Source organism: Mangifera indica, chromosome 6, assembly GCF_011075055.1.
Source record: "Mangifera indica cultivar Alphonso chromosome 6, CATAS_Mindica_2.1, whole genome shotgun sequence".
Classification (NCBI taxonomy): domain Eukaryota; kingdom Viridiplantae; phylum Streptophyta; class Magnoliopsida; order Sapindales; family Anacardiaceae; genus Mangifera; species Mangifera indica.
The window spans coordinates 6,213,403-6,239,078 of record NC_058142.1 but is presented as its reverse complement, the minus strand read 5'-3'; the positions used below and the strand labels follow the sequence as shown (position 1 = coordinate 6,239,078).

Below are 25,676 nucleotides of genomic sequence, written 5' to 3'. Positions count from 1 at the left end.
ATGGAAAGCTTTACTTTGAATCATTCCCCTCTCATAATTTCTCTCAATCTTCTTCTGCTCTCTCTCTTCATCTTCAATCTCTCAGTCCCCGCGGTAGCGGAAAGTATGCATTTTATGCATAAATATATATGCTTTAACAATCTTTAACTTTTAAAGAATCCTTGTTAATAATATTGAGGATTTCATTTGTGTTACAAGTTTAGGCTGTGCAGATGTAAACTGTGGGCAAGGAACATGTAAAGATTCCAATTCCTCATTGCTTGGTTTTGAATGTGATTGTAATACTGGCTGGAAGAAGCTTCAGATTGGCCCCTTGGCCTTCCCTTCTTGTGTTCTTCCTAACTGTGAGTCTTCTTCTTCTCGTTTTTTTATTTCTTTGTTTTCTTCTTAGCCTAACTATTTAATCATAGGAGAGCAATATCATAAGTACCCACTTGTGATTAAGATACTTTATCTTTAATTTAAATTTATCAAATTAAACATTTATATATTTAAAATGGTCCACATAATTTTATTAAATATAGAATAACTTTTCCCTAAGAAAGTTGGGTGTTTGTGACTTTGTTTTCTGTACTTCTTGTTATTACCATTTCGGGAGAAAGTATGGTTTGATAATTAAAGACGAAATCTTGGCGTTTAATTCTGAAAAAATGAAGTAAAATGAGGATAAAAAGGAATGTGGTTTTGAAATTTAAAATGTTAATAAAGTTAGTTTTTAACACCAGGATAAAACTATATATATATTTTTAATATACAAAAAAAAATATATTAATGTATCATCATGTGATTATGTGATTTTGAATTGATAATAAAATAATATCTAATTATATAATAATATATAAATATCATTATATGTATAAAATTAATATGATACAGTAGACGTATCGTATGATATAATACATATTATTAATACAAATCGATTACTTTTTAGAGAAAATAATGATATAGTAGATGTGTATATGAAAAATCTTAAAATTTTAAAAATGTTTGTGATATTTTCTAAAATGATGATGTGTCAATTAAAATTTTTAATTATTTTATCTTTTAAATATTGCATCATACGGTACAATACAAAAAATTAAAATTTTAATATACGAAATAATACACAATTTTACTACCAAAATGTTTTTTTATTCACACACATAGCTGCTTTAATTATGATTTCTTTTTATGCACATATAATTAGAATTGTGTTTACCATGTTTTTATTTTTTAGGGCTACAAACAAGACTATTTCCCACCCAAACTTTGAAAGGAAAATACAATTTTCCATATTTTAATATGAAAAATTATTTTTCCACCTATTTATCAAATTCGTTAATGACTTAATGTAACCATTTGGTTTCACTATAAATTACTAGTTGCTTGCCACTTGCTTAATGAAAATGTTAATTATCATTATATTTTTATTTTTTATTAAAGTTATGAATATATCTTAAAATAATTTTAAATATTAATTATAATTACATTATTTATTATTTATTAATTTATCATTATTTTTCCTTTTTTATTTCTTCTTCTCGCTATTTACTTTATTTTTAATTCAAAATTATTCAATCAAATAATGATACATTATTTATGTACTCAAATTATATACTAAAAAGTATATCTATATATAGTTTTATTGATTCCTAAAATTATTTAGAAAATTTTCTAATACAATACATATAAGAATTTTAAAGAATTTTCAGCAAAAAACATTTATTACTTTCAATTAACGGTTTTCATTAACAGAATTGACAGATAAGTGTGAAAATAAAATTTTTAAAATTAAAGGGTAAAACAAGATTATAAAACAATTTTATTAGTTTTAGCAATTAAAATGTGATTAAGGATTAAGTTTTAACATAATTATTGTTGATGAATTATTATTTGCAGGTTCAATAGACCTTCAATGTAACAATGCTTCTTCACCACCTTCATCTCTGCCTCAATTAAACGATGCTTCTTCACCACTTCAATCTCTGCCTCAATTAAACGGTACATTAATACATGAATAAATGTTTCAATCATATAATTTTATGCTAAATATTGTATAATATTTATTAATTATTCGTATTAGTAATGTTAAGTATACACCTTTTTAATATATTATTTAAATATATCATTAGGTATTATTTTATTTTTAATTTAAAATTATTCAATCATATAATAATATATTATCAATATATCTAAATTATATACTAAAATATGTATATATAATTTTATTATACCTATGTTATGTTATATTTGGAGTATGTATTACATTATTTAATACTATACAGTGTTGCTATGTTGTATTCCAAAATATTATTAATTAAACATAATTTTTTTTTAAGATTAATGTTGTAATTAAAATATTTAATTTTGTTTGACAGTTTGTCTTCTTGTATGGTGTGGAAAAGGAACTTGTGTTGCCAATGGAACTGGATATTCATGCCAGTGCTCCCAGGGAGCCTCTAATTTGTTCAACAACTCTACCTTGGCCTGTTTAGAGAGCTGTAAGTCACTTCCCCCATTATATGGTTTCCATTAGAAATGTCAAAGGGATTGAGCTATTTGCTCTAGTGTAATGTAACGTAAAATTTAGAGGACTACTCGTAAAAGCATGCAAGTTAGCTCTATAACGGTATGTCCCAGACCTTGAGATTTTGTTGGGCTACCCGACACAAATACCAGCCAAGTGGTGGGCTTGATTTAGCCTGATATGTGAGACCAGTGAGCCGCACCAAGATTAGCCTAAAATAGTTTGATTCAACTTATTGTCACTTCTAGTTCCGACATAAGATATAAGAGTTTGTAAATCTATGGGCATGATTTACTTTTGCAGGCTCGTTTGGAGCAGATTGTCTTGCCCTTGGGTTGGGCCTACCACCTTCACCTCCTCCAACTGACCTACCACGTGCTCCACCGATTAAGTCAGAATCCCATCAAGAAATTGGTAAATATTGAATATTTTATAACATTCAAAATTGTGCAAAAATGTTTATACATTTTTTTATGTGATATAGGAGCTCCGCCGGCAAGTAATCGTGCAAGAAATCTTCGAGCACTAACCATGATGCTGTTAGCAACAACTATTATGGCATTGTTTTAGAGAGCTTGATTATGATTATGACAAAATTTTATTAGAAATTTTGTGTATAATTAAGGATTAATAATGCCTCATCCCTATTTAAACCAATAAAGTTTGAGATTAGCTCAATGGCCTTTGTATATTTATGTCCAATAAAAATGTATAACGCAATACTTCACAACCAAATTAATGAATGTGTTTGAGTATATAAATACACATGGAAAATGTGAAAAATTTTCAATAAAATTTAAATGAAAATCATGATATTCTATAACTTCAAGACATAGGGATGTCTCAGAATATATTTAAGACCTCTAATTAAATAAAATAATTATTTATATTTATTTATTTTTATCAAATATAATAATAATAATAATTTATAGTCAAAAATCTTTTAACTAATATATGTTTATGATAATTTTTTATATTTTAGTAATAAAAATTATCCGGACGAAATATACCCTGATTACAAGAGAAATATGCTTTATGATGTGTTGTGTCATTGTTCCACTAGGGTTAGAATAAACCCCTATATGTTAAGGAGTGAGACTTCGTGTTTTGCATCGTGTACCAATGGGCTGGATCACCTGTGATTACGGGTCAATTCATGGGCTACAAATCCAAGTCAAAATAAAATAAGCTTGACGTGTATACAACAAACTCATTTGATAAAAATATTAACATAAGAATCTGTTAAATGACATTTTAGTCAGGGTGAAGAAATGATGGTGAAGCTTAACAAAATTAGTGAAGTATTGGAACCTTGTATAGAAGACCCGGGTTTGAGAATAGAGCAGTGTTTAAGTTGGCCTGTCCAAAACTCAGCAATATCATATACAATGTAATACTGAGATAGGGTGATTTGTCTTTTCTGGCACAAAATGTGAATGGGTGAACTTTTCAACCTGCTGCGTGCAACATCGGTGTCACAATAGGTCTGCATATCCTTTAAAGTGTGTTGTGACACCAAAAAGACAAGAGAGTTAAAGCTAAAAGTTTGAAAAAAATTGTTATACTTTCATTTTACATAAGGATTATTTACACGTTGTTAGTTTGAGTAAGATAAAATTTATGAGTTTCTGTCATGTTTGTGAAACTTTAACTTACTTAGTATAATAATTGTCGGTTTGATCACTATACCTTAGGTTTATCTGTCTAACAAATACAGACAGTGTCTTCGGTTATAAAAAAAAAACTACACTGTTCAGTGTATTCTACAAGAAACACAAAAATTTGTTATAACGATTTCTTCAGTTGGATCAAGACATGAAGTTAAAGAAGAGAATTGCATAAGTTTGTTATAACATTTTGGGGAAAGACAACTAATATTGTAATCCTAATGCTTAATGACTTTTATGACTCTTCCCAAAATGGTGATATTGGGCTTGCTTTGAAAAAAGTTTCTAAACGGAAACTTCAACCACATCAGTTTTTTTTAATGAAAATTGTTTCTCTTCTGAAAATAGTTAGCTTATAGTCTTATCAGAGAGTATTGGCTTTAACTAAGTACGTTCACTCTTCAACTATTCATTAATTATTTTGTTCAAATATATTACATTTTTGAGATACAAGAAGTTAGGCAGTTGTGTTCTCAACAAAAGTTATTATGTGTCTATAAATTTGTTGGGCTAACATGGCTTATCGCAAGTTAATTCATTCTTTCATGGATTGTAATTAAACAGCTGGGTTCCGAAAAACATTATTAATAAGAATAGAATTTACGACAAAGAAAGATATCAAATAGTTGGGAGGGAGATGGAGGTAAAGATGAGAACAAGAGTACTGGCCAGTTGGGCAAGACTGGAAGACAAGGCATGTGTCCAAGGAAGATTATGCTATTTCTATGAAAGTTATATTTGATTTGGCTTACATTTTTGTCTGTTTTTATTCTTCATGTAGTCTCTTGTCGTAGCTTGAACAAATCCCTCCTGTTTTTTGAAGTGAATTGATTTGTACAACCAAGCATGCTGATAAAACGATCATCTAAAAATGAAATTTTCATCGGCTTCTAATCTGTTCTGATTATTAGTTCATGTTGCTATTTGTACGTGCAAAGCTCACATAGGTATTATTTCTTAGCAAGAGTATTCATTGCTACACATTATAAGCCTAAAATTCCTGCTATTCACTTTTTACAGATTTCAAGCTCACATTTTACTAAAAGCTTCTTATGGTGCAAAAATTTTGAATTGCTCGAAAGAAAAATGAGAAGAAAAAATTGAGGAGACCTTTCTGAGAAGCATGCATGTCATCCAGAAATAAATTATCTTATATTCACGCATGAAGTTTCTCAATGACCTTAATAAAATCAAGTGCGACAAGAGAGCATATGCCTCATATTTGTCAACATATGCGAAAACCATTGTTCATGCATGCATGAATACAGGGTTGGACCTGCCATATTGTGACGGTAGACCTCAAAATTCAATTGAAAATAAGTAGATAAGGCCTACCCTAATTAAAAAAATAAAAAAATAAATGTTATTTTATTTTTTAATTTAATTTGATGCATAATGCAATTCAAATGGATGCTGTCCAATTTTCCTAAAATTCTTCACCCATCACCTTCGTATTTCTAATCTTGTTTGTTAATACTCAAACTTTTATTATTTTATTGCTTTGTTTCTCAAACTTTATTCCCATCATAAGACATATGTAACTTATTTATAAAATAGTAAGTTATTTATACATCTTTCTTAATGTCTTTATTTGTTCATTCATTATTAAATATTACAAATGTATGAATAATATTTAACTGTAGCTAAGTGTTTCTGGTGCAAAGCAAGAAAATATTATTTCAGTAATTTATATTTAATTATTAATATTATTTTATTTAATTTATTGAGTAATAAAAAATTCTGATTCTATTATCAATAGAGATATAACAAGTAATATGGAAAGAAATTTGATTACTGCTTTTATTTTAGGTATTAAAAGATTATTAAGATAATATTGATTTTTTTGTAATTAAATTCTATTTTTTAAACAAAAATAACTTTATTTTTAATTAATATAACAAATAATAAAAATATTTTATTACATCAACCCAATACAATAATCACTTATACTTGTTAATTTTTGTCAAATATAATAATAATTTATATTAAGTAATCTTTTAGATAATATATATTTATAATAATTTTTTATTTTTAATAATAAAACATTGTTCGAATTAAACACATCCTAAATATTTTCAATCTACAGTATCACACACTCTAGTCTATAAAATATAATTTTCACTAGATCGATGATAAGATAAAATAAACAAAAAGGCACTGAAAAGCACTAGTATATAAGCTGGGGTGAACGCATTGGCTCAATGCTACATGAAGAATAATTACATTAATATTCTATCGCATTATTATTTTTGTAGCGGTGAAAACTGAAGAAGAAGATTTCTGATGTAGTGAAGACTGTTAAGACTGCTAGTTCTTTATAATTAAAAAAAGGCTAGAGATAAGAAATTGGCCCCCCCAACTGAACACATTTGTCTCAATTTTCAAATCTGTCTTTCCTTCAATCCACCTTAAGTAAGGGTCATCATTTGATTGATTAATAAATTAAGAGATTGCACGATTGAATATAAAATAGGATAATATTTAAAAACATCCAACTATCTTATAATTTTTTATTGAATGAGTTGAACTTCTTATATTTTTAATTAAATGTATTGTACAAACATAATTAAAATTATTTCATTTTTGTTTTAAAAGCAAAATGATTAGTTTTATACATTTAATAAAAAAGTAAGAAAAGTTTAATTTGTTTAATATGAAAATACAAAAGTTTGATCCATTCTATATCATTTCAATTAAAAAAAAGTGTAAACCTTTTTAATTAAAAAAATTTTAGTTTAATACTTCTAAGTAGTATTATTCATGCATGAAAACTTTGAATATTGACATATTAGTCCAAAAGTTGGCCATCTTTACATAGTTTTCTGACGCTTGGACGTTCTTGTTTTTCAAGACATAAATGAGCTGGTATTCCGGTGTTCTCTCCTTTTAATTAGAATGCAGTATTTGGTAAGGAAACAAGAAGTGACATGAGATTCATTAACTCTATTAATTCTTCCACTTGGATAGCATTAGCTATAAATTTATATATAGTACCCCATTTTGGGGGGTTACGTCAGGCATTCCTTCCAAGTTTAGCATCAAAGAATCACTGTGTGTTACCATTAACACTAGTCTTATTTCCATTTTAGGGCATAAGAAAGATTATGAAATATGTCCTTTTAAGCATCTACCATTATGCCACTTGCCTAACTTTTTTATGATTAATTAGTTTATGCTTATCTTTTTTTTCCCCGGGTCCAAAACGGAATAATTCAAATGTGATGCCATAATTTTTTTATTAACATTTATGCTCCACTCAGGTACAAAGTCATCAAATGTCTCGATTTCTATTAAAGAATAATGTTTTACATATTTTTGGATATGTAGATAATGTATCACTATGTGATTAAATATTATTCTATTTTTAATTCAAAATCATTTAATCACATGATAATACATCATTTGTATATCCGATTGTATATTTAAAAATATATACATGTAGTTTTATTGTCTATTAAAAGCTTGTTTATAATGCTTACATACTTTCTATATCAAGCGTTTAGAAGATTTATAATTTAACCACACAAATCTATACATATATAACTTTCAACATGATTTCCCAAGAAATAATACAAGCCCCACGCGGTATTCTACGCACAATGTGAAAATAAATAATACAAGGACGATAACCGGACTTCCTTGTATATATTAACGTTTTCTCCTTGCATTGGGACAGAATATGTAGATCATATTTCTGAAGGGTATCCATGATCTAATGTCTATTATATGTCTGGAACATTGGTTGTACTGATCTGATATTGTGGCATATTGCTCATTAGTGGTAGATTTGATCCAAGCTAAGCTAAGGTTATAATCGGTTAGAGCTTAAATCAAAACCATAATACCTACTTTGTTTGTTTGAGTTGGTGTATAATATCATTAGAGGATTGCCAATGAAATGGACAATATCGTCAACAAGATAAATAATATTATCGAATAGACAAATAAATTGATTTTAAACTAAACTACCAAACTAAAGTTCTTATTAAAAATTGATTCGTTCAAGATGAGCTATAAATTTAATCCAAGCTTGGATAAAATCCACCCCTAACTCTAGCTCAAACGATAGGTTTATAACTATATTGTTCAATGTGATATACAATCAATGTCTAGCCAAGTGAGCAACAAAAAAACAAGCTCAATTAACGTATAGTGTTGTGGTTAAAGTAATCAATAAAATTATGCGTTTTCAATTTTAAGTATTTAATTAAGTATTTAAATAATGTGTTATCATATTATTAAAAATTTTTTAATTAAAAATAAAATAACATATGGTATGATGACATATTATGTAAATATCCAACTTAATGCAAATAGCTGTATAGATATCATTGCTTTATTCTAAATTAATTATCTGAAAGACAAAGCAAGAAACACGAAAACATTTTCAGGTGGCTTTGTTGTTGGATGGGTTTATTGTCGATGAAATTGACCTATCAATTTCTTATTTTATATATATATATATCAGTGGCCGGAAAACCCTATTGCTAGGACCTCCAATTTGTTGTATTCATAGGTTGCTTGATGTAAAATAAAAGATTATTGGAATTCATGGTGGGGAAACAAATTATTGGCTTTTACGACTATATCTGGGAAATGGATGGGAACAATCAATCTTTGGAAGAGATGATAAATTTTGCATAAAGTTTTACCGCAACAATTCATTTTGGCTCCACTTCTTTATTGTCAAGTCATTTTCTGACAGAGAAAAGCTACAAAATATATGGTTTCTGGAACAACCAATCTTCAACTTCATAATAAATCTCTTGTAGCTAGCATGTACTTTTCAAATTGTCGAATAATATATTTCAGAAAAACTAAGTTTCTGAAAGAATGAATTTCAACATCCATGGAGCCAGGAGGTAAAAGGCTAACATGTGCTGCTTCTGAACGAAAACTATACTATCTAATGAAGTCCAAACAGATGGAATCTTTCCTTTATGAATTTCATACTTGATTAGTTGCTTCCACGAAAAAAAAAGGCCATCTCGTGAAGAACTTATATTACATGTTGCAGAAAGGTTAAATAGTTTGACATACTTCTTTTTTCGTTTTCCCTTATTTTTTAAAGATTGTGAGTTCTGACTAGAGTTTCAGAATCGGACTCCAATTCAGAATACAAGTTTGAGAGCCTGAAGTCTTGATTTTGAGCAAATGGGTTCTGGAATTGAACAAGTTGGTTAGTTGTTTTTCGAAACAATAAAATTATGTGTACACATTTTGAGTATACAAAATAATATTATGACACATAATTATATATTATTTTATATATTCAAAATGTGTATATATAACATTGCTCAATGTAATATAGGATAACAAAACTTCTTAAAACTTTAATACGACTCCTTAATAATATAAATCAATAACTTGTTAATATTAAACACATATTACATGGGTGATGATGCTTTAGAATATGAGTTGAGTATTGTTCTTTTCCTTAGCTGAAACCGAAGTGGATTTTCTTTGTTGCATTCGCACAATACTTTACACATTTCATTGTAGGGCTTTATTTGATTAAATGTTCATAAGCAAATTAATTAGAATTACAATATTGGATCTATGTTATTGTTGATAGTTAAGTACATATATTCATGATTTTACTGGGTATTAAATAAGTATAATCAGCTACTGTTGGGATTTATCTGATTAAATTTTTATAAGCAAACTAATAAAAAAAATATGTATATCGGATTATGTTGATAATTAAATACTTTTATGATTTTAAAATGTTAAGTACGTTAAGTTACCAGAATAAGTTGTTAAAACTGTTAATTTAATTAAACTTTTTTCCGACCCTCACAGTTTGAAAATTCAGTTTCAATTTTTTCCCATTGATGCTGATTGACCGCAATCCGGTGTCCAAAGTCTTTCCTAGCTCCATCGATCTCAAAGCCCTACCCTTTACAACAATGGTAGTAGTCGTGTTCGCTGAGGTGAGCATGATAATTATGAGCAAAACTGCCATAAGTAGTGGCATGAGCAACTTTGTTTATGTTGTTTACTAATTGCCCTGGGCATCTTCATTTTACATTTTTTCTCAGTACTTAAATATGAGGACTCTTAACTTTCAAAAAGATTTATATGGTTCTGGTGGTGAAATTGCCAACTGGTTTTGGGTTTAATTTTGATGGCAAGGTTATATTTTTTTATTCCTATAAAAATAAAGACAACTCTATGATTGCTATTTTACTAAAAGGCCAAACTCAAATTTACAAGAAAACTAAATGATTTTAAAATTTAAAAGGTGAAAAATTGTAAATGAACTTCTGATCATTAGTGCATTTACTCGTTTTCTTCATGTATCTTTTCCATTTTTTTTCTTAGGGAAACGTCATGTATAATGTGATATTTGATATGCTGGGTTCAATGTTCACCAAATTGAATATTATCTGACAGAATTAGAAACACCAATCAATCTCATCAATTTCACTCAATCATCTCCACTCTTTCGGATGCAGTCAGATCGATTAGATGGGATTCAAAGGGAAGAACATACTGTCAGGTTATAACCTAGCTCTAAGTCTCAAATCATTTGAATTTAGGTTTGATTTGATATTATCAAAATAATATTCTTTTTGTTGAATTTACAAACAGAAGATATATATCATCTCAGTTAAAAAAAAAAATCATTATAAAAAAAGTTCCATACAGTAATGTTAAACCTTAATACTAAGCCTTGAAGACTATGCATTAACATTACCATGATGCATTTACAGTGTCGACATCACCATACAAATGATTGGAGGCGTTATATAACGACTGGGCAGACCTCAACACGTTTAAGCCACCTGAACTGTATATGCATGCAGCAAACCTCTATAAGTCTATGTGATGAGAGTGCATGCATGCTCACAAGCGAATGTCCCATGTATATATCATCCATCCATCCATCCCTTTAAGTTGGATGACCATGTCATAAGAACAAGTCCCATGATATGATCATTAATACATCACATCGTAGTCTTGATTCTATTTGAGCTTTTTATGGACATGATAGAATGAAGAGAGAAGCAATAGAGATACGCATTAAATTATGTTGTTATGTTAAAAAAGAAAGATGGATAAGAGGGCCACTTGGGTCATGCGGACAGATAAATAAAAACATAAAACGAAAATCTAACCATCAAAATACCAAAACAAACTTCATTACTTTTCATGGAAATGACCACTTATGTATCCAAGTGAAAAGCTAGAAGCGCTTATTCCACTTTTATTTTCCTTCAAGGACACTAGTACTCTTTATAGCAAATCCAACCTTCAATCATATTCTCAGTGGTGCAAATTTTACAAGGAGATGATGATATTTCAACAAAGAGGATCGTGTTTTTCGATAAAAATTGATGGCATCAATTACATATTGTCGGAAATTAACAATTTCTACAGTGATATATATATATATTTATTTATTTATTTATATGAAGAAGCCATATATTAAACCATCCTTATCAATATCATATATAATGCACGTATGGTTGCTCAAATTTAAAAGAAGTAACATCTAATGTTGTAACTTTCCGGTATCACAAAATGACCTTGGATTTAAGTAAATAATTAAAGGCATTATATGTGGATGGAAGTATAAGAGTAATGTTAATTGTACATATTTTTTTTTTTTATATAAATATACACTCATATAGATATGTTATTATGTAAATAAATGTTATTTTATTATTAATTTAAAATTATGTAATCAATTATGATATATCTATATGTATATATATTTATGTATCAAAAAAATATATATATATAGTTTTATCGGATTTGGCACTAATTAATCCATAGATTAAAGATAAGTTTCACCCATATGGAAAGGGCAAGTGGAAGAGTAGTGAAGGTGGATATTATAGATGTTTTTCTTCTTGGGGACAAGACAGGAGCACATGGAGGGAGGAGGGTCCCAACTCCCTGCCCACTCGTGGAGCCCAAAACCCCTAACTCTTCTCTTCTTATCTTGAGAAAACATTGTGTTTCCCCCTGGTTTTTGTTACTAAACTTGGACTGGGCAAGGATTATTATTATCAGAGTAATGTTATATATATACTTTAAATATATAAATTAATTATATAAATAATATGTTATTATATGTGAAATATTATTTTATTTTTAATTTAAAATTATCAAATTATATAAAAATATATTATTTATATATTTATTTTATGTATTTAAAATATATATATATATATATATATATATATATATATATATATATATATATATATAATTTTATTATTATTATTATTAATCATTTAGAGCAATTTCATTGCCATACGAATATCTTGTTTGGGAGATATCCTTTAATTTATAGTTGTTAACTTCTAGGGGTAGTTTTTCCTTGGAGTAGCGTAAACATTAAGTATAAATTTGTGACTAAACAATAAAATATCATCATATAATTGAATGTTATTTTATCTCTAATTCAATATCACCATTCATATAATGATATTTTATCATTCGCGTATAAGTTTGTGTTCATTATTTATGTATATAATTTTATTATTTTTTTGGTATATGAAATATCAGAATTTTGATGAAGTTGACGGAAAACCTTGATTAGATTCACTCTTTTCCTTTCTTAAGCTCTCCAATTGGAGAGGACAAGATGGTCCTTTCCTTGCCTTTGTCCTTTATATTGTCCAAAACAAAACACTCTCTTTCCATCTTACTTCTTTCAATGCCACTCAATGCTCAATAAAAACCCACTGTCTTCTTAGTCTACCCACTGTGTCACCACCTGCTCCATCCTCCTCTCCTCCTCGGACCCCCTGGACCCTCTCTTTCTGTCTTTCAAACTTCTAATCACTTTCTAATTTTAGCGTTATTTTTTTATTATTCGAACTTTCTTTATATGCCGCTCAATGTCCAAATCATGCACAAGCTCCATATAATAATACTAACAATAATAATGATTACAATTTCTTAAAGATTGAGTTAGTAATATACACATCATATATTATACAGTTGTTCATTGAATATAATCTCTCTTGTTCTCATTTTTTTTTTTTTTTTAATATTATCCTCTGTTTTCTCATACAAGGCAAGCATTAGTGTCCAATTTTCTCCTTCCCTCTTAATTCTTTCTTATTTTATTTGGGTTGCACTGATTCCAGATAACCATAAAAGAGCAATGCCACGTGTATATATTTTCAGTATATAAATAAATATATAAATGATGTAACATTATATAATTAAATACTATTTTATTATTAATTTAAAATGATCAAAACACATTATTTGTATACCAATTTGTATATTAAAAAATATATATACATAGTTTTATTGGTAGTAAAAATTACAATTTCAGTATGAAAATACACATGTAAAAAATATCAAATAGTAAGAAACATTAAAATTCCTAGAAATTACTATATGCCTCCTTCAGAAAATTCAAAAATATTTAAATAATAAAAATATGTATACACATTTTTGGTAAACAATTTAGATACACAGATAATGTGTTATCACGTGATTAGATGATTTTGAATTAAAGATAAAGTAAAATCAAATCACATGATGACATATTATCTGTGTATCCAAATTGTATACTAAAAATGTGTATATAAAATATTGCTCATATTTAAAATTGTAATAAAATTATATGCATAAAGAATGAGCAAATCTTCATGCATAAATAATGATATACATCATATGATTGAATAATTTTGGATTAGAGATGAAGTTATATTTAATCACAAAATTGTGCTCATTATTTATGTAGATAGCGGTACTTTTACAATTGTTAAAACTCTTAGGAAAGAGAGGTTAAATAGGAGTTTTTTTAGTCTACTAATTTTCTCTATATATATATATTCGCAATAGAGGACTTGATATGGTAACAAATACAAGACACTTAACCTTAATTATATCTTAACATAAATGTAAGAGCTGTGGTTTACCAATTTGACAAAACATTCTCTTTAATATAATAATTTCTATGTATAAATATGGCAAGCAAATTAAGATCACTAAAGTAGACAGTTACATTCATTGAAATGTTAATATAAATTTATTACTTGCAATAATCTCTCTCTCTCTCATTAAGTACTGAATTTATTACTTACCATGTTAATAGAAATTTGTAACATCCACTGTAATTTCCTTTAAATTTAGCCCTTTTTGCATCGAAAATCCATCTCAGAAACTCAATTCTTTTCTCTCTCTCTTGCATAGCTTCCATAGATTCCTTCTTTTCTCAGAGAAACTTTCATTATGCCTTCAAGAATCTCTGACGCCTCTGAAGCCCACCCTGTCGACCTTCGTTCCGGTCCCTCTGACTTTACCTCTCTGGAGGAATTGCCTGACTCCTACAAATGGACTCATCAGTTCGACGACTTCTCATTTACTCCTGTTGTCGATTCCTCTTTAGTCTCCGAATCCGTCCCTGTGATTGATCTCAATGACCCTAATGCTTGTCAACTCATTGGCCATGCATGCACAAGTTGGGGCATTTTTCAAGTCATTAATCACGGCATCCCCACTTCCATTTTCGACCAAACTGAGTCCACTGCTAAAACCCTTTTCTCTTTACCCCTCGAACAGAAACTCAAAGCCTCTCGACCACCCGGCTCTCTTCATGGCTACGGCAGAGCCACGATTTCTCCATTCTTCTCTAAGCTCATGTGGTATGAAGGCTTCACTATCTTTGGCTCACCTCTTGATCATTTTCGTCAACTTTGGCCCCAAGATTATACCAAACACTGGTAATCAGACTTGTGTTGCATTTGTCTTTTTTGGTGATGAAGTGGTAATTGCAGTTTTAATGAATATCACAATATTTAAAAAAGACCCCATTTGCTTTTCTTAACGCAATTAGCAAAGATTACAATGAAAGCAATGGACCCACTATGGAGATTTTGGAGAGATTGTCTCAAGAAAAAAATCCAGGGTCTTACTGTTTACTTTGTTTTATATCCATAATAATAGCATCTTCACTATTTCATACAGTGTATTGATTTTTCTGAGTTTTTCTCTCTTTCTTTCTTTTTGTCTTCTTGATCAGTGATGTCATAGAAGAATATGAGAACGAGACGAAAAAGCTAGCGGCAAAATTACTGTGCCTAATGCTGGGTTCATTGGGCGTAGGCAAAGAGGACGTTGAGTGGGCTGGGCCAAATGGTGATTTTGCAGATGCTTCTTCTGCTTCGCAATTGAATTATTACCCGGCGTGCCCGGATCCGGACAAGGCCATGGGTCTTGCTGACCATACGGATTCCACCATTCTCACTGTCCTCTACCAGAACAGCATCGGTGGCTTGCAGGTGATGAAAGAGGGTGTCGGTTGGGTCACCGTGCCGCCCATCCAGGGTGGACTTGTGGTTAACGTAGGTGATATACTTCACATATTATCAAATGGGTTATACCGGAGTGCTCTACACCGGGTTATGGTGAACCGAAATAAGAATAGGATATCCATTGCATGTCTATATGTGCCGCCTGGCAATCTCCAAATCTCACCACTGCCAAAGCTTGTCAGCCCAAGCCAACCTCGTCTCTACAGAGCAATCACTTGGAACGAGTACCTTGGCATAAAAAGTAAATATTACAACAGGGCATTATCATCAGTAAGGATTTGCAGTCCTCTGACTGGGTTGGCTGATGAAAATGATAATGATACTGACGTAAAAGTGGGATAGCTAGATAATCAAATTCTTTGCCTGTCTTTTCAATAATTTGATTGGTTTGCCGTGTTGTTGGGACAACTTGTTTAGTTCCTATGAAAAGGGGCAATTAAGTGGTTATAATAACTTACAATAAACCCTGATGAGAATATTTTAATGAAGACAAATGAGCCTCTATTGTGACCTTTGTCTTTGTGTTGAAAGAGATAGAGGGAATTATGAAAAATGAAAAATACCCAGTTGAATGTTTACACGAAACAACAATCTTTTTGACTCGAATATGAAGGAAGAATAACGACGTAAAGACGGTAATCAAGATGAAAAAAGTGTTAAATCATTAGATGAGGCATTGAATATGAAGGTTTTAACATAGTATAAGGTGACCAAATGTGAGGCTACAAAGATTAGTTAATCTCTTTTATTAGTCTCCAAGAATTAATCATTCAAAGGGTTATTGATATTATTATTATTGTGGAGACAGTTTTCCGAAAAATGAAGATGATATTGCCTCTGTAACCACGTGCACCACGACACTGCTTTGCCTTTCTCACTGCCCTACCTTATCATGTGGACAAGGCAGTTTTCACAGTTTTTCATTTGTTTCTTTCTGCGTTTTCAATGTTGTTGGTAGGTCGCATCCAAGGAATCCATGCAAATTAAGCTCTTCCTGTTATTTTTTAATTTTGTCACTCAAGCACACATACCCGTAATTACAGATGTAAATCACCGCCTCAAAAGAGAGATACGCTAATGTCAAAAGTAATGTGGGAGCAAATTAGTCTTGACAACGATTCCCCGACAAGTGACTAGGTTTCAGGGTTTATTACATCCAGCTAACAGATATCCTGAGCCATCGAACCATAAGATTGTTGGAATGGATTCAATTAGAAAAAGAAATTGTAAATGTATTTGATGAACCATAAAATTTGTGATCACATTTATTAGTATTTGTTTCATCAATATTGTGTGCGCATAAGTTGCAAATTTACATTAGACTAAGTCCCATGGATGTAAGCTATATTGGTAGCTGAACCATGTGCCTTTACTTTTATGTTGTTTAATTGCTTCTGTTGTGTGCTTTAAATTTGGACGAAAAGGAATTTTTAATTTAAAATCTCTGCACATAATCTACCCATTCATCAACAATCCCAAATTGGTGTCAAAGCACCATATGAGTTTCCCTTATTCATTAAATCTTCTCGAGCAATTGTTTGATGTGCTCAAATTGTGATCCTTTTCCCCATAGAAATAACAAACCACAAGAAATTTGCTATAAACAAGAGCAAGATTAGAACCAGACTTACCAGATGCATCTTTAACTAATGTGAGCACAGTTGGGTTTGACAATTGTATCCTTAGCTTTGACAAAGATGACTCTAGTTGTATCCTTAGCTTTGACAAATGTGGGCATAACCGATTTTGATGTTCTTGCACTTAATGTGAAACCAACTCATGTTCTATCTCTATAAGTTTTTTCTTGACTTAACATTTCATCTAACTTAATATTTTCTGTATAGAATCTTTTTATGGTAGCTTTCGTAAAGCCAAACTCCTTTAGAGTAGTATCAAAGAACAATTGTTTGTTAGCTAGATCTTTAGTCGATAAGGAAAAATTTTCATTTAATTCACATTAATTTTTTTTTCTAGTTTTACATTCAAAGCTTCAACCATTCCAACTTTTTGAACCATTTTAAGCCATTGATAATACATTTGATCATCACAGTCTTTGTGTTGTTCATTATAGACTTCATCATCAGACTCACAAAGTTCATCGAACTCATTCAGCAAATTTGTTGTTAACGCCACAACATTCTCCATAGACTTACCCATTTTCATCCTTCCTGCACTCATTATCACTAAGGGGCGTTTGATTTGAGTAATATTTTATTATCAAAATAGAAAGATTACCTTAAAGATAGATTACTTAAAAGATTACTGAATATAAATGATTACTATGTTTGATAAAATTTGATATGTATAAATAATTATTATATTTAGTTAAAAGTAATAAAAGATTACTAGTAAATTATTTTACTTAAATGCCCAAGAATATAATTATTTTTAAATATTTTTTATATTATTTGTCATATTAATTAAAAATAAATTTATTTTTGTCTTAAAAAAGAAATAAATAATAATATAATTATAATAAAATCAAGATTACCTAGTAATATTTAAATATTTAAGGTGAAGGTAGTAATCAGATTACCACCTATATTACCTACTACGTCAGCATTGGTAATAGAAGATTACTGTAATATTTTATTACTGACAAACCAAAGAAGAAAATAAAAGATAGATTACCTCAATCTTAACTGGAACCAAACGGCCCCTAAGAGTTACGACCATTACTTTCCATTCTTTTTTAGTGAGTTGGCACACTTAACTTGTGTGTGATTATAACTTTCACATTCTCTGCGTTGAGTTCTTTTTATCTTTTAAGTTTCTTTATAAAACCTGGAATTATTTCCCATTCCTTAGATTCATTTGGATTATTTTTACCAAATTGTTTCTACCCTTTATTAGCATTTGATTTTTTCTTTTCATGTTCTTTCTAACAAATTCGGCATAAATTTGGGTTAGCATAGCAATTTTATCATCATCCAAAATTTCCAAATCAACTTCTTAAGTTAAGCAAGATTCAAGTGAATGTTTAAGCGCAAGACCTGTACCTGGTTTCTTTTTCTCCCACATTTTTCAGGCAAGTTCACACGTTTTATCTTGGTTGATGTGTAATTGGGTGTACCCGCACTTAAGACTTTTTTTTTCTCCTAATTTTTTAGTTACTCAACTGTGTTTTCAGATAATGTATTATCATAGTGTTATTTTATTATTAGTTTAAAAATACTCTAATTATATGATAATATATTATCTAAATACTTAATTAGATATATAAAATTGGATATACATAGTTTTATTATTTGCTAAATAGTCAATTGGGTTATGCTAATTTATAATCCAATAATTATAAACTACACTCAACATGCAAGAATTGATTATTAGATATATAATCATAATTCAATAATCATAAACTATGTTAAATAGGTACAAATGATTTATCATTATATGATTAAATGATTTTAAATTAAAAATAAAATAACACTTAATTACATGATAACATATTATTTATATATTTAAATTATGTTATAAAATTATATACACATATTATTGCCCTTTTTGAATAGTTTTAAAAACAATATGGTTAACATAATATTGATTTTTAGTATTCAACTTCACTATCTCATTACTTGAACGATCGTATACTTGAGAATCTGCCTGTTACTGAACCAAATCATAATATATAAAGTATTTATTTACGAAATTAATTAACTTGACTTCAAATTTATAAAATATGAAACATATAACACAACAGTTTAAATATAATATTTTAAATTATTACCTAAATAAAATACATATTATTCAGCACACTTGATACGTCGATTTCAGTTGTGATCTCCAATCCAAATAGTAGCTAAGCCACTTCTGCATTACTATCATCACCATTTGCAGCGACCAAATCAGTCTGAGAAGTACAAATTCTGATTGAAGACAACCCGTTGTTGAAATGTTTAGCTTTGATGCCAAGGAATTCAGTCCAATTAACAGCCCGGTAGCGGGGAGGATCTTTTGGGCTTACCAGCTTCGGCAACGGCGAGACTTGAGCCTCCGGCGGTGGCCCATAGAAGTAGGGGATGGAAAACCTAGCCTTGTCTCGGTTCACCAAAGCTCGGTGGAGTGCACTTATGTAATACCCATTGGATAATATATGAAGCAAGTCGCCTACATTCACCACCAGCCCACCGGGAATGGCGGGGACAGTGACCCAGCTGGTTCCTTCGTTTAGGACCTGCAATCCGCTGGTGTTGCTCTGGTAAATAATAGTGAGAATGGTGGAGTCTGTATGGGCGGCCATACCCATGGCCCGGTCCGGGTCCGGACAAGCCGGGTAATAATTCAGTTGTAAAACTGCAGACCGGTCTGGGATTTCGGCTTTCCGGTCGGCCCATTCAATGTCTTCCTTTGTTATGTTTAGTGAAGCCAGCATCAGCCACATTAGTTTTGCTGCTAACTTTTTCATCTCCTCTTCATATTCTTCCATCACATCACTGAGAAATCACAAATAACCATAATATAATGAATTCAACCTGCAAAGCTAAAAGCATTAATTTGGAATTAAATAGCGAGATACTACAACAAAATCCTAAATTATCTAGTGTAGGGTTATGAGTCCAGTCATTGTCTCTGAGGCTTACTTGTCTGCGAAGTTTCTGGTTATTAAAAAAGAAAAAACCGCATGATCATGAACATTTATTTTTGAATTACCTGCGTTCGGTGTAATCTTGGGACCAAAGTTGGCGAAAATGATCGAGTGGAGATCCATTGATAGTGAACACTTCAGACCACATAATCTTGGAGAAAAATGAATTACTTCTCGCCAAACCATAGCCTGTAAAAGCATCTGGAGAACGAGAAGCTTTAAGCTTTTGTTCAACGGGTAAAGAGAAAAGATCTCTAGTAATACACTCAGCGTGATCGAGAAGGGAAGTGGGGATGCCGTGATTTATAACTTGAAAAGCTCCCCAAGTTTTGCATGCACGGCCGATGAGTTCCTGAGCATTCGGGTCTTCGAGATCGATGACCGGAACGGGCTCGTAGACGGCAGAGTCACCGTTGGTAGCTGAAACGACGTAGTGCTGATCAGTCCAATCGTACGAGTCTGGTAATTCCCTTAGTGAAGTCAAGTCGGGATATTCGTGACGGAGGTGGAAAGGGTGGCTGCGAAAAGCATCGGAGAGTTTCGGAGGCTCAGTGGAAGTTTCAGGAATTGAAGACATCGTGAAAATTTTAGGATGACAAATAGAGCTGAAGTTTTGGGGGAATTTGAGATAAGGGATGATGAACGATGAGTTGAAAGATTATGTATATATAGGTGATCAGAAAAGGAGAAATACGAAGAAAACGAATCACATTTGGCATTTATAACTGCGAAGATTGAAGAAAATGAACCAGATATTGAATACAGATACACTTAAAAGTCATGTCAAGATTGAATGAACCAAAAAGATAAATAAATTACTTGGAAGGTTATTAAAGTCTTTTTAAATAGTGATAATTTTGCAAACTTCATATTTGTTGTTATATATTCTTTTATTTTGTAACATTATAAATGATTTTGTATAACAATAAAATTATGTATTATCTAATTATATTACTGTGATTAGTATTTTGATAATTTTAAAATAAAAATAAAAAAATATTTTATTATACAACAATATATTATTATTTATTTTCAAATTAATATTCATGATAAGTGTAATATACTTTAATAAAGAAAAGTAAGTATTTTATTGTATAGTAATATTAATTTGATTATTATTTTGATAATTTTAAATTAAAAATAAATTAATATTTTATTGTATAATGATATAGTATTATTTATTTGATGCTATTCTTATTGTCATTTGCATCAACCAATTCAATTGGAGGATTTTCTCTAGCCGTGTGATTGATGATAGTGCTTCATTGAAACATTTAGCTTTGATGCCAAGGAATTCACTCCAGGCAATGGGCCAATAGGAAGGATAACCCGGCCCAATTATCTTGGGCAAGGGAGACCCGTGGACTATGGCTGGTGACCCATAAAAAAAAGAAATGGAAAATCCAGGCTTGGACTGGTTCAGTACTGCCCACCTACGATGACAGCGACAGTGGCCCAACAGGCTCCCTTTTTCAGCCCTTGCAATTCACTGGGGCGGTTCTGACAGACAATACTGAGGAAGTTTGAGTTGGTATGAGCAGCCATGCCCATGGCTCGCTCCAGATCCGGAAAGTCGGGTAATAATTCATTTATAACACTTAGGAAGCATCCGGGATTTTGCCTTCCAGGCCCGCCCAATCATCGTCTTCATTTATCCCGCTTAGCTTTTAGCCAAAATTTTCGTTGTCTTCATTTATCCCGGAAAGTCGGGTAATGCCCACTGAACTGAACATCACATTAGCTTTTTAGCCAAAATTTTCATCTCCTGCTCGTTTTCTTAAGGGCATCATTTAAAAAATAGGGTCGAGCCTTGCTTGGCCAGAGTTCAATTTGATTACATATATAAAGCTCGAGCTCGAATTAATCGAACCGATAAGATTTCAGTTTAAGTTTGAACTTGAGATAAGAAAGGCAAGTCAGCGCTTTATATATTTTAATTTGTTAATTTTAAAAAAATTATTTTAAACCTCGTATATATTTATTAGTTACCTTCAAAATTCAAAATTAATAAATAAGGTTTTAAGAGTGTAAGTATAAAATTTAAATGTTTAAAAGGTTTATTGTTAATGTTTTACTCGAGTTGTCAGTTCACGAGCTCACCGAATCAATCGATATTAAACTCAATCTCAACTAAAAAACCAAACTCAAGTGGTTTAAACTCAAGCTTTGCTCAAGCCAAGTCATGAGCTATTCAATAAACAATATTTATGTGTCTTAACTTTGATGAGATATTAATTGATGAAAGAATATAATTGCATAATAATTATATCATTGATACTTACATATCAATATTCATTGATTTTCTATTAATTAAATAATCATAATGTTTTGTTATAGCCCACTTATGATTTATGAATAGAGTATTGATTAATTGAAGATTAATCATGAGTTTATTTATAGTTAACATGATAGAGAATTTATGAGTCTCACGTAATAGAGCATTGTTTGTCAAAGTTAGAAGTTTTGGGTTTGTTTCATATAGAGTGAATCACACCTAAAGACAACATTTTCTTTATTCTATTTTGCCTTAATTGGCGACCTCTTTTGACAGAGAAATTTTCTTCTCTCAAATTTTACACAAATTCCATTCAATCTTCATGTGCTAGCACTCGTGTGAGTTTCTAATGACTTCACAATTGCTTGTGGATTTCTTGGCTCCTTTGTGCGGACGAGTAGGAACTTGAATATTTAATGAGGCGCGGTGAAAGTATCGTATTTGAATTTGATATGGTGGAGCTTGTTACATAGGGATCTCATGAAATTTTACTTTGCCCTAATCTTTCCCCTCCATAATATATTTTGGAGGCCTACATTATTTTTTAGCACTAGGTTATCATGAAATAATCTTGATATATAAGATTGTTATTATATTTGGTAAAGTTGTTTAACATTCTATTATTTGTGTCTTTAGTCTGAATAATACTGGAGCTATAAATGCTTTTAGAATAATGACTAAATTTGCATAGGGGTTTTTATGATCAAGACACATGTTGATCTCTTATAATGGTCCTACCATTCTTAGAAAATTTATCTTTAACATTTATGTGAATATATACATAAACAAATAAAAGATGTCATTTATTGATATATGAATATGAAATATTACAAACACATATTGCCAACATGATTGGCTCTAGAGCACCAATTCCATCAAAGGGGTGTTGTTTTGTTCTTGTAGACATGCTGAGAAGCAAATCAACTTGAGGAAAAGGTTGCAAAGAAGTTTTATGGTCGTAAGCATTTCTTGTCTCTTGAGCACTATCATCTAGTTTGTGAAAATTCCTTACCCAATCATTGTGAAGTGCCCCTAATTCAGGCTGGTGATAGTTAATGGTTAAAAGGAGCAACTATGGTTAGATTAAAAATAAAAAATAAAAATCTAAACCTAACAGCTACACCTTCTAACTATACTTAAGTTTTAATTTCCACATGTACAAGAATTGTGCCAATCACCCATGTTGTCCCTCATATGGATGATTCCCTTCGTGTCCCTCTTAATCAACTTGGACAAGATGTAGAAACTTCGAGGGATGCTCCTTCAATGTTTAGACTTAGGCATACTCTTATGTAGTGGGTTTGCCTAACCTTGCTCCATGTATGCAATGTACATACCAATAATGCATTGCTATGCATTAGATGGTACTTAAGAGGAAGAGACATCAAAATACTTAACAGCCACTCACACATATGGGTGCAAGGAATGTGCTACACCACACCGCATAATTTCCTTTGAGAATGTAGCCTATCTTAGAGAGGATTTGTGATGTGGGTAGTCCCTATATTCCTGTATTAGATGAAGATGCAACAGTGGTTTGTTATATGCTATCAATCTGCATTCCTAACTGAGAAGTGCTCGTCATTGTCCTTGATGCTCATGAAATCCTCATCACTCAAGCTATGTAATGAGGAGTCCTCTCTTCGTAGAGGTTTAGTTCTCTTATCCTATTTTGTAGTGGGTTGAGTCCAGTTGTTATTTTTGCTGGTTGGTCTAGCTTATCTACGATCTTAACCAGGGGATTTTGGCTGCTCTAAAAGGAGGCCTCCAAGCTTCTTAGGTAGAATAAGATCTCGCCTTTGGTTGAATTGGATCTACTCTTAGGTGACATCTAGAAACAAAGGCAAGTATCAGTTAGCACGTTACTTTGAGTTGTTTCACATGATATTGTGTTCTTACTGAAGTGCCTCATAACTACTTTCATTCAACCTTAAGAGTTAGACCAGTGACAAAATATAAGTTCAAGTAGTAATTAGTTCTATGTATGAATATCCATGGTGCCTTATTTAATCAAAAAACTTAGAAGCATATTTCTACCCTAAAATCAATGACTAAACTATATTTCCTAAAAATCATACTCAAAGAAGAAGCAAGGAAGGAAACACAAGATACATATTCAGGGAGATTTACCTTGTGACTGATATCGGAAGAGAATGTTGTATTTTCAGTTTGTTAAAAACTTGACAAGCAAATGAAAAACTTGGGGTTTGTTTGGAAACTAGGAACACCGATGAAAATTTTGAGATTTGAAAAATTTGTAAAATTCAACTTGGTGAAAATTTTAGGGTAAAAATTCAGTTGTTAAAAACTAGACAAGCCAATGAAAAAACTGGAGTTTGTTTGGAAACTAGGAACACTGATGAAAATTTTGAGAGTTAAAAAATTTGTAAAACTCAACTTGGTGAAAATTTTAGGGTAAAAATTCAGTTGTTAAAAACTAGACAAGCCAATGAAAAAACTGGAGTTTGTTTGGAAACTAGGAACACTGATGAAAATTTTGAGAGTTAAAAACTAGGGTAAAGAAATTGGAAAGCTGTTTTTAGAGGGTATTTATAGATTGGTTAGGATTTAGTAAGACAGTGCACACAACACCTTCAGAGCCCTTAACGTAAACTGAGAAAAAATTTCAATTATTTTGACTCGTGCAAAGCATTAAATTCAAAGTGGATGTGTTGTTTTAATTGCGTGTTCTGAACATGTATCCAAATTGTCTATCTTTAATTCAACTATGCAAAAAAGTGAAGAGTTTTTGAAACCCTACTCAAACTTTAAAAATTAAGAGATAGTTGTTATACCGTAAGACTTTTCATTAAAAAAATGCACAAATAACTCAAAATGTGATTAATAATCCTTTTATCAAAAAATAGTGTGAATAATGAATCTTCAGAGTGTAACAATTTTTTCAACAACATTTTGTCTCTTTATTCTACTTTTATGGGATAACAGTTAGAACCTATTTTTGCAAGATAACACAATCAAAGGATTTTCTTAGACATCTAAATTTAATACTTTAGGATCTAATTATATCTGCTTATATAATTGCACAATAATCCATTTCTCTTATTCTATAATTGGCAAAACTGAACATAAGTAAAGGGCTGGAAAATTGTATTCTCGTATTGTTATTCTGTTAATTTTAATTCCAGAAAGTCACTAACAAAACATTGGACATAGGCTTTTAAATATCTCGTTTTGTTCATTACTGCTTGTGAATAATTACATCTCTAATTTTACTCATTTCTTGCTAGTGTATTTTTACTGTAAATAAAGTGTACGAATGGAAATCTAAGAGAGGATTCTGAGCCAATTTCTTCTATCGTGATTAGCAGAAAAATGATGGAATTAAGAAGTTGTC

General features: G+C 30.7%; 3 protein-coding genes across 3 annotated transcripts; 2 read left to right on the top strand and 1 right to left on the bottom strand.

The window, feature by feature from the left end:
• On the top strand, positions 1-3,076 carry LOC123218961 (latent-transforming growth factor beta-binding protein 2-like). Its single transcript, XM_044640620.1, has 6 exons — positions 1-103; positions 204-344; positions 1,879-1,980; positions 2,358-2,480; positions 2,810-2,920; positions 2,991-3,076. The coding sequence occupies exons 1-6, from the start codon at positions 1-3 to the stop codon at positions 3,074-3,076; spliced, it is 666 nt and encodes a 221-aa protein (XP_044496555.1).
• An 11,205-nt stretch (positions 3,077-14,281) lies between these two features.
• On the top strand, positions 14,282-15,975 carry LOC123218568 (gibberellin 3-beta-dioxygenase 1-like). Its single transcript, XM_044640057.1, has 2 exons — positions 14,282-14,870; positions 15,170-15,975. Exons 1-2 carry the CDS (start codon positions 14,380-14,382, stop codon positions 15,801-15,803), a joined length of 1,125 nt encoding a protein of 374 aa, XP_044495992.1. The 5' UTR covers positions 14,282-14,379; the 3' UTR covers positions 15,804-15,975.
• Positions 15,976-19,260: 3,285 nt separating this feature from the next.
• Positions 19,261-20,641, bottom strand: LOC123218960 (gibberellin 3-beta-dioxygenase 1-like). The gene is made up of 2 exons (XM_044640619.1): positions 20,112-20,641; positions 19,261-19,894 (listed from the first exon to the last, which is right to left on the bottom strand). Exons 1-2 carry the CDS (start codon positions 20,621-20,623, stop codon positions 19,261-19,263), a joined length of 1,146 nt encoding a protein of 381 aa, XP_044496554.1. The 5' UTR covers positions 20,624-20,641.
• Positions 20,642-25,676: the final 5,035 nt, after the last annotated feature.